Source organism: Bubalus bubalis, chromosome 9 (assembly GCF_019923935.1).
Source record: "Bubalus bubalis isolate 160015118507 breed Murrah chromosome 9, NDDB_SH_1, whole genome shotgun sequence".
NCBI classification, from domain to species: domain Eukaryota; kingdom Metazoa; phylum Chordata; class Mammalia; order Artiodactyla; family Bovidae; genus Bubalus; species Bubalus bubalis.
Window position 1 is genome coordinate 69447586 of NC_059165.1, and position 10949 is coordinate 69458534.

General features: G+C 38.8%; 1 protein-coding gene across 1 annotated transcript; it reads left to right on the forward strand.

The window, feature by feature from the left end:
- The first annotated feature begins 2359 nt into the window (after positions 1 to 2359).
- LOC123335273 (zinc finger protein 211) lies at positions 2360 to 8399 on the forward strand. Its single transcript, XM_044948714.1, has 3 exons — positions 2360 to 2403; positions 6498 to 7649; positions 7790 to 8399. The coding sequence occupies exons 1-3, from the start codon at positions 2360 to 2362 to the stop codon at positions 8397 to 8399; spliced, it is 1806 nt and encodes a 601-aa protein (XP_044804649.1).
- Positions 8400 to 10949: the final 2550 nt, after the last annotated feature.

Below are 10949 nucleotides of genomic sequence, written 5' to 3' on the forward strand. Positions count from 1 at the left end.
TATCTGGATCATAAAGATCTTTTTTGTACAGTTCTTCTGTGTATTCTTGCTACCTCTTCTTAATATCTTCTGCTTCTATTAGGTCCATACCATTTCTGTCCTTGATTGAGCCCATATTTACATGAAATGTTCCCTTGGTATCTGTAATTTTCTTGAAGAGATCGCTAGTGGTCCCATTCCATTAGTTTCCTCTATTTCTTTGCTTTTATCACTGAGGAAAGCTTTCTTATCTCTCCTTTCTATTCTTTAGAACTATGTATTCAAATGGGTATATCTGTCCTTTTCTCCTTTGCCTTTTGGTTCTCTTCTATTCACAGCTATTTGTAAGGCCTCCTCAGACAACCATTTTGCCTTTTTGCTTTTCTTTTATTTGGGGATGGTCTTGATCCCTGTCTCCTGTAGAATGTCACAAACCTCGGTCCATAGTTCTTCAGGCACTCTGCCTATCAGATCTAACCCCTTGAATCTATTTGTCACTTCCACTGTATAATTTTAAGGGATTTGATTTAGGTCATACCTGAGTGGCCTAGTGGTTTCCCCTACTTTCTTTAATTTAAGTCTTTGCCGAATTTGACAATAAGGATCATCATCAGTTTTATGCAAAAATGCCATAGTCTACTTCTGGACATATACCCAGATAAAACTAAAATTTTAAAAGATAAATTCAACTGTCTGCTAATAGCAGTACTATTTACAATACCCAAAACATGGAAACAACCTAAATGTCCATCAACAAATGAATGATGAATGATGGTATGTCATATCTTCATTATCTATCTATCCAACGATATATATATGCATGGTCAGTCATGTCCAACTCTTTGATCCCATGAACTGTAGTCCACCAGGCTCTTCTGTCCATGGAATTTTCCGGGCAAGAACACTAGAGTGGGTTGCAGTTTCCTACTTCAGGGGATCTTCCCAACTCAAGGATTGAAACTGAGTCTCTTGCATCTCCTATTTGACAGGTGGATTCTTTACCATTGGCGCCACCCAAGATGCCCATATGTATAAATATTATTTAAATAAACATATTTAAAAAACAAAATAGACACTCATCGATGTAAAGAACAGATTTGTGATTGTCAAGTGGGGAGTAAAGGAGAAAAGAAATGATAGGAATTTGTGATTAGCACAAGCAAGCTAATATGTTAATATATAGGATGGATTAACAGTACATTCATGATATATAGCACAGGGGACTGTATTCGTTATTCTGTGACAAATCATAATGGAAATGAATATATATATATAACTGAATTATTTTACTGTACATATGAAATTAACAAAACACTATAAGTCATCTATACTTCAATACTTTTTTATAAAGGAAACAAATCTGTCTTCTCAAAGTGAGAGAAATAAATTATACTTATGAACTCAGGTCTTAAAGAATGAGCAAAGAATATTATTTTGAACATAGAGAAGAAAGCGCCTTCTGTGTATTACTGAATTCATTCAGTTGACAAGTGCAAATCATACTCAGTTGTACTGATCTTCAATTTGTGCTCCTTCTTGACAATAATGTTTAGTAAAACATTTGACATATTTATTATGTGAGTTTATTAAGGGCAGGCAACTATCTATATCTTACTCAAATAGGTATAGATATGTTTCTTTTATTATTTCATGGAAACTTTACAAAATATTTTGGATGTTAATTGTTATCAACTTACCTTCTTACTTTAGGTACCAGATTGGGGTTTCTTTTTCATAATAGGTAACACATAGACAATCCTTGCCAAAGCCATACATATCCCACACAGGTATGCAAGTCTCCTAGAAAGTGCAGCGGCTGGTAGCTGGGTCATAGGGATTGGAGAGAAATCTCAGGGTGAGGTCTGCTGTTGCCTGCAGGGAGATGGCCCAAGGGAACATGAAGGAGGAGATTGTGGTGGGAAATGCCTGGGGAGGAAAACCAAACAGCCAGGAAGGCAAGGCAAAACTGCCGAGTCACACACAAGGGATGGAGCCATCACTATAGCCTCTGTCTCCCCAAACACCAGCTCTGGCCGCTGAACAATAGAGAAAGGCACCAGAGAGAGCAGCACTCTAAGTGTCTGATGCACTGAGCAATAGAGAAGAATACCATCCAGGGTGGCAATTTAAGGGCCTGACATGCTGAGCAACAGAGAAGGACCAGCCAAGAAGGCCGTTTGACTGCCAGATGCCAGAGGCTAGAAAATGAATCTAATAGGCCATAACTCCCATGACTGAGGCAGCTGCTGTCCCTGCACAGTTGGTGCTGCCAGGGTCTCTGTGATCCAAGCAGCTGCACCATCTCCATGCTCAATTCTCACTGGGATAGAGCTGTCAGAGGCTAGGAGAAAACACTAACAGCACCATATCTCCTGTGACAATGGACACCAGCACCCCTGCATACCTGGCATTGCCAGGATCCCCGTAATCCAAGCAATGGCACCACCTCCATGCTCAATTCCCACTGGGACAGAGGTACTAGAGGTTAGAAAAAACTCTAAGAGCACTTCCCTAGACACTGGCTCCCCCTGAGTACCTGGTGCTGCTAGGTCCCTGAGATTGAAGTGGCTTACCCAATTCTCACTGATTGATTGTAGACTGTTAGTCACTCAGTTGTGTCTGACTCTGAGACCCCTTGAACTATAGCCCACCAAACTCCTCTGTCCATGAGAGTTCCCAGGTAAGAATACTGAAATGGGTTGTCATTTCCTTCTCCAGGGAATCTTCCCAACCCAGGGATCAAACTCAGGTCTTCTGAATTACAGTCAGATTCTTTACCATCTAAGCCACCAGGAAAGTCCAGTACTCCCTGGGGCAGACCTAAATCCTCCAGGGTAACCTCAGGAGCAAACTTTTGTAGATAACTCACATGCAGAGGTGGAGATAAAACCACAATTGAAACCCAGGGACAGGGTCCTTTGGAAGGAAGAGGACCAAAAACCTTCCCACCATCTATAAGAGCTGCAGATTGAATTCACATGACCAGCTAGGCAGACTCTGTGTCTATGGAATTTATAAAAGGGCAATAAGATTTCCCCCAAAAGAAAATATACTTGCTCTGGCAGCTATGGACATTGAAGGCAAGAATACACAAGTGTAGGACCAGATTAAAGTCTGAGCTGCCCCCACACCAGGTCCAGAGACCAGCCCAATGCTGGAGGACATCCTAGAGAGACAAAGGTGGACTGTGACTCACAGTGAAGGAAAAGAATGACAGCTGAGATCTGAGAAAAACACTTATTATTATTTTTATATTTTGACTTGTTTGGTAGTTAGTTCTAGACTGTTTTTTTTTTTTCTCTTCATCTGTTGCTGTGGTTATTGGTTTTTATTAGTACTAATAACTCTATTTAAGCTTTTGAGAACATTTTTTTTAATCACAGTTTTTATTTCCTTAATAAACTTCTGCCTCTAAGTTGGCCTTTTGAAGCTATGTGTTTTTTTTTTTTTAATCTAACTTTTTAAAATTAAAAAAAAATGATATTTTTTTCTTTTGTTTGTTTTCTTATTTTTCTTTTCCTGCTGTAGCTATTCTTTAATATACATAAATCTTATGTACTTCTGTTTAACTTTGTTTTCTATTCTTCCTCTCTTTTCTTTCTTTTTTCACCATATTTGTTAATTTTGTTTTCTTTGCTTTATTTCCCATTTGGCCCCTTGCTTTAGTTTTGTTTTCCAGTTTGTGCTTTAGATAGTTTTACCTTTAATTGGTCGATATCATTTTTGGTTTCCTTTGCTCACCAGGTCAACTTCTTGTTCTTTATTTTCTTTGGACTGTATTGATTTTGTTCGTGTGTGTATATGTATGTGTTCAATTATTTTTGTTATTATTTGCTTGATTTTGTATTCATCATTTATTTGGGGCTCATCTCTTATTTCTTGTTTTGTTTTTCATGTTTGTTTTAATACCCTTTAATGCCATGACAAATGACTTCTGGAGTCTAAGTTTCCAGCCAGAGATCAGGCCTGAACCTTTGGAGTGGGAGTGCTAAGTCCAAGACTGTAGACTGACAGAGAACTCCTAATCCCAGGGAGTATTAATTAGTAAGAAATTAGAAAGAAATCTTGGATTATCAAAATCATGACAGTGATGAATGACTGATGTATTTTAGAGTTGAAAAGAATCATTTTTTCCAAAGTAGAAGAACCACATTTTTGAAGAAATAATACAAATTTGGATATTTTTATAATAAATATTAGTGAATATTTAGAGATTTTTTGAGTTTGAACTGATTAGACAAATGATTTTCAAATGGTAAATGAATATTACTTGCTTATCTCTTAATATATTATGGAAATTTTTTTCAAACCAAAAGAAAAAGAAAAACTGGATGATAAATAAAATTTTTAAAAAGGATAGTTTTCTGTTGAAAGTGTACCTCATATTACATGATGTAAGTCCAAATTGAAGGAAAAAGAAGACTTTTACTGCTTAACATCCATGACCAAAGGCTTACTAAGCATTTATTCATATACAACAAGGTTGTACAACTGAACTAAATGAGATTTGGAATATAATTAGCTTAAATACTTAACTGAAGTAAATTTATTTCTCAATACAAATAAATTAATTCCAATTTATTCAGAAATTATTATATTAAAAAGAATAATGGACTTGCAGAATTTGCCAGAAATGCTAGCAAATCAGGTCTGGAGATTATACAACCACAAGCAATTTCCAAAATGCGCCTGAGGACATTTCATGTAAAGAAAGACACCACTGTTGCTCCTCCTAGGCACCACTCACAACCCTGAACAAAATGATAAGCTTCTCTGGAAAACCTGTTTACTGATATTCTTACAACTTTTCCTTACTGGATGTGCACATCTCTTGCTTCTTCAATTCAGCCATTCAAAAGTTTAAAGTTTGGGATCAATGATTCATAATTCATAGATAAGAGTCAGACAAAGCAGCCACTATTTAGCACAGATATCAGAACTTATGCTTTGTAAGAGATGTCAATTAAGAGACTAGATATAGAAAAATGGTCAATTTTATCTAGACTTTCTGCTGAAATAGAGGTCCTGTAGCTCCTCAATTATATCTTTAATGATCCTTATGTGTAAGGATTATGTGAGAAGTATAATTTTCAAAATAGGTAATGTTATTATATATATAATATATCTATATAAAATAATATAAAAATATATATTTATATATATTATATTTATTTTATTTTTATATATATTATATATCAGATCAGATCAGATCAGATCAGTCGCTCAGTCATGTCTGACTCTTTGCGACCCCATGAATCGCAGCACGCCAGGCCTCCCTGTCCACCACCAACTCCCGGAGTTCACTCAGACTCATGTCCATCAAGTCAGTGATGCCATCCAGCCATCTCATCCTCTGTCGTCCCCTTCTCCTCTTGCCCCCAATCCTTCCCAGCATCAGAGTCTTCTCCAATGAGTCAACTCTTCGCATGAGGTGGCCAAAGTACTGGAGTTTCAGCTTTAGCATCATTCCTTCCAAAGAAATCCAAGGGCTGATCTCTTTCAGAATGGACTGGTTGGATTTCCTTGCAGTCCAAGGGACTCTCAAGAGTCTTCTCCAACACCACAGTTCAAAAGCATCAATTCTTCTGTGCTCAGCTTTCTTCACAGTCCAACTCTCACATCCATACATGACCACAGGAAAAACCATAGCCTTGACTAGACGGACCTTTGTTGGCAAAGTAATGTCTCTGCTTTTCAATATGCTATCTAGGTTGGTCATAACTTTCCTTCCAAGGAGTAAGCGCCTTTTAATTTCATGGCTGCAGTCACCATCTGTAGTGATTTTGAACCCAAGAAAAATAAAGTCTGTCACGGTTTCCACTGTTTCCCCATTTATTTCCCACGAAGTGATGGGACCGGATGCCATGATCTTTGTTTTCTGAATGTTGAGCTTTAAGCCAACTTTTTCGCTCTCCACTTTCACTTTCATCAAGAGGCTTTTGAGTTCCTCTTCACTTTCTGCCATAAGGGTGGTGTCATCTGCATATCTGAGGTTATTGATATTTCTCCTGGCAATCTTGATTCCAGCTTGTGTTTCTATATAAATGTATATTTATTATATATATATTTATATATTTATTTCTATTATAAATAAATAAAACATATATTTATTATATATTATTTATATTTATATTATATATATAAATATATACATATTATATATTTATATATATATAAATATCCACACACACATATACTCAGTCACTTAGTCATGTCTGACTCTTTGCGATCCCATGGACTGAAGTCCACCAGTTTCCCCTGTCCATATAATTTTCCAGGCAAGAATACTGGAGTGTGTTGCCCCTTCCTACTCCAGGGGATCTTCCCCACCCAGGGATGGTAACTGTGTCTCTTGTGTCTGCTGTATTGACAATCATATTTTTTACCACTCTGCCACATGGGAAGCCTCGTGATTATTAATAGACCAGTGTGACCAAAAAAAAAAAAAGTTAGGCTTGAATACAAAAATTAAAAATAGATACCCTATTAAAAATTCTCACTTCTGGATTCCTCTCAAGTCTGTGGAGCAGGACGGAAGGTCTGAGCGTGCAGCGTTGGGAGGCCTGTTGCAGGCCCAGAGAGCGCAAGGGGCGTCTTCGAAGGCACCGCATAGGGGACGGCGTAAGAGCTGGGGACACTGCCGCCTGCAGGGTGTGTCCGCGCCAAGTCCGACCTGACGAGGTGGAGGGTCGCCGCACCGCTCTGTGGAAAGAAGCTCTGATGGCGGTGCCTGCCCTGAAGGACCCCGGTCAGAGCCATGTGACCTTTGAGGATGTGGCCGTGTACTTCTCCCAGGAAGAATGGTGTCTTCTTGATGAGGCTCAGATACAACTGTACCTTGATGTCATGTTGGAAAACTTTGCACTTGTATGCATGCTGGGTTCTTGGCCTGGAGTTGGGGATGAAGAGATACCTTTTGAACAGAGCAAATCTGCAGGAGTGTCACAGATTGGGAGTCCCAGGACAGATTCATCTGCTGAGAAGGTCCAGCCCTGTAAGATATGCATCCTGGTCTTGAGAAACATTTTGCACTTGACTGAAGAGCAGGGAACAAATAGTGGACAGAAAGCAAACACATGTGGGGCACATGGAAAACGGTTCTGTTTCACTGCAGACATTCAGCAGCACCAGAAGCAGCACACGAGAGAGACTCTTTTACAATATATTATGGGGAAACTCTCATTTTTGAAGAGCTGCACAATTCATGCATCAGGAAGTCTCTCCCCATACAATGAGATTGAGAAGGAATTCGTGGCCAACCTGGGAGTTCAGCCACAGGCCAAAAACACCAGGAATCAACAAAACAACAGTAAGGAGTGTGAAGTTGTTTTTCACAGTGGAAAAAGTCATCAGCGCTCGGGAGAAGGCAAGAAAGCCTCCAGCCGCACAGACATACTTGTTCAAGATGAGAGAATCCTCACTAGTGAACAGTCTTGTGAGTTTAAAGGCGGCACTCACCAAAGTAACCATGTTCAGCACCAGAAAGGTCACATTAGAGAAAGGTCTTCTGAGTGCACTGAATGTGGGAAATCCCTTGGCCAAAGAAAGTATCTCAGGATTCATAGGCGAATCCACACTGGAGAAAGGCCTTATCAGTGCAAGGAATGTGATAAATCTTTTACCTATAAGAACCGTTTCATTGGACATCAGAGAATTCATACCGGAGAAAGGCCATATGAATGCACTCAATGTGGAAAATGTTTTACCCATCAATCCTCTTTCTATGTACATCAAAGAATTCACACTGGAGAAAGGCCTTATAAGTGCAATGAATGTGGGAAATCTTTTATCAACAACTCAATTTCCATAGACATCAGAGAATTCACAAAGGAGAAAGGCCTTATACCTGTAATGTATGTGGGAAATCTTTTATAACTCTGGCTGGCATCCGATATCATCAGAAAGTTCACAACAGGGAAGTGCTGTATAAAGGCAGTGACTATGGGACATCCTTTAATCAAATGCACCACCTCAGTTCCAGTAGGAAAATCCACACTGGAAAAAAGCCCTATGAGTGCAGTGAATGTGGGAAATCTTTTACTGCTAGCTCTAGCCTTTGGTATCATCAGAGAATTCACAGTGGAGAAAGGCCTCATGAGTGCAGTGAATGTGGGAAATCTTTCATTGTTAGGTTGAGCCTTCGCAATCATCAGAGAGTTCATACTGAAGAAAGGCCTTATAAGTGCAGTGAATGTGGAAAATGTTTTACTAGCAGTTCGAGCCTTCTTCGTCATCAGAGAGTTCACAACGGAGAAAGGCCTTATGAGTGCAGTGAATGTGGGAAATCTTTTACTGCTAGCTATGGCCTTCGGTATCACCAGAGAGTTCACAGTGGAGAAAAACCTTATGAGTGCAGTGAATGTGGGAAATCTTTTACTGCTAGCTATGGCCTTCAGTATCATCAAAGAGTTCACCATTGAGAAAACCTTTATGAGTTCAGTGAATGCAGGAAGTCTTTTATTAATAAGTTCAGTCTTCTTAATCATCAGAGAATTCACACTGGAGAAAGGCCTTTTGAGTGCAGTGAATGTGGGGAATCTTAATAGTAGATCAGGTCTATTTGGTTATCGAGAGTTCACACTGGAGAAGGGGCCTCACGAATGCAGCTAATGAGGAGAGCACTAGCGTTGGAGTTGGGATAGTAACGGCGTGGGAGGACATAAGTACAGTCACCAGGCAGCAAATGGACCATTTCTAGGGAGGGATTTGAGGCACAGAGGGTGTGTTTTCTAATTATTATCTCCCAGCAATGGACAGATATTTGGGATTCAGTGTCAGGTTGCCTGTTTTCAGGACAAGGGGAGTCTGGTCACTGTGATCCTCTTTCCCTTCCAACCCAGCTTTGGGAACTCAAAGAATACCTAATCCATCCTCTGTCCCTGCACCCCTCCTCAAGAGTCTTGCTCATACACTGCACTCCATGCTCAGTGGTCATGACTATCCACTGGAAAGCAGCATTCGTGGTTTTCCTGTAAATAAATGATCCCGTTATCTACCTGGTAATGCTCTGTTCCCAGCACCTCCGTGCCACAGCATTGCACTGGGTTTAGGGCAGCCAAGAGTGGAGAAGAGACTTGTATGATACTGTATGATATCTCTTATGTGCAACTTAAAAACAATACAAAAGAATACACGTGCAAAACAGAAACAAACAAGCAAAAAAAAAAAAAGAAAAAAGGTTTAGGGGCTTCACTGGCGGCTCACTGATAAAGAGCCTGCCTGCCAGTGCAGGGGGTGTGGGTTCAATCCTGGCTCAGGATGACCCTCTGCAGGAGGAAGTGGCACCCCACTCCAGTATTCTTGCCTGGAGAATCCCATGGACAGCGGAGCCTGGCAGGCTACAGTCCATGGGGTCTCAAAGAGCTGGACATGACTTAGCAACTACACAGATACAGAAAACAAACTAATAGTTATCAAAGGAGAGACAGAAGTGTGATGGGACAAATTATGTGTATGGGATTAAGAAATTAAAAATCATTTATAAAACAGCAACAAATTTATATTGTATCAGATAAAGAATTATAGCCATCATTGTATAATAACATTTGGTAGAGTATAATCTGTAAAATACTGAATCACTGTGCTGTACACCTGAAACTAGTAGAATATTGTAAAGCTACTGCAATTAAAAATTAAAAAAGGTGAATTTTCCACAGAATTGTTAAGATTGTATTTTCTGGATGGTACAAACCACCAGATGTTTAATAAAGGGAGTATCTATGAAAAAAAAAAAAAATAAAAAAAAATAAAAATTCTCACTTCTTTTAGAATACTCAAATGCATAGCCCCACACCATGCTTACAGTTTTGGTGACTCCTGGGGATGTATGCAGTTTACACCACCTTTCATAGTACGTTTAGGAAATATAAGGGTATTTCAAGATTGTATTAATACCTGAACTTGCTGAGTTCAGTAATTCTCTGATTAAACCAAAATCCATCCCAATATAGCTACCATCTTGTGGCTAACACAAATATGGTCATTGTGCTTCCCTGAGGATGATTATACCCTGAGAGCGAAAGAAAAGGCTTCTTGGTAACACATACACAAATTCATCAGTTTCTAACTTAAATTCTTACAGATATATGCATCTTACTATATACATATGTAGAGAAGTAGAGAAAGAGAGAGAGAGAAAGAAAATATCCAGCTCCATGAAACCCAAAGAACTCAAAAATGCAAACATAAAGAAGTCTTCACTGAGACACATTGTAATTCAAAAATTGAGTACCTTGTTTTTCTCTGGATATATGCTCAGATGTGGGATTTCAGGGCCATATGGTAGCTCTATTTTTAGCTTTTTAAGGACCTTCCATACTGTTCTCCATAGTGGCTGTATCAACTTACATTCTTACCAACAGCACAAGAGGGTTTCTTTCTCTCCATACCCTCTCCAGCATTTGTTGTTTGTGATTTTTTTTAATGATATTCATTCTGACTGGTGTAAGGTTGTATCTCATTGCAGTTTTGATTTGCATTTCTTTAATGACTAGTGATTTTGAGTATCTTTTCATGTGCCTATTGGCCATCTGTATGTCCTCTTTAGAGAAATGTCTATTCACATCTTCTGCCCATTCTTCGAGTGTTGCTTGCTTTGATGCTATTAAGTGTCATAAGCTCTTTGTAAATTTTGGAAACTAATCCCTTATCAGTCACATCATTTGCAAATATTTTCTTCCAATCTGTGGTTTGTCTTTTTATTTGTTATTTCCTTTGCTGTGAAAAGCTTTTGAGTTTAAGTAGATCCCATTTGTTTATTTTTGCTTTTTATCCCCTTTATTTTGGGAGATGGATTAAAAAAGATTTTGCTGTGATTTATGTCAGAGACTGCTATGCCTATGTTTTCCTCTAAGAGTTTTATAGTGTCCCTTCTAACATTTAGATCTTTAATCCATTTTGAGCTTAACTTTTTGTATGGAGTTAAGGAATGATCTAATTTCATTCTTTTACATATGGCTATCCATTTTTCC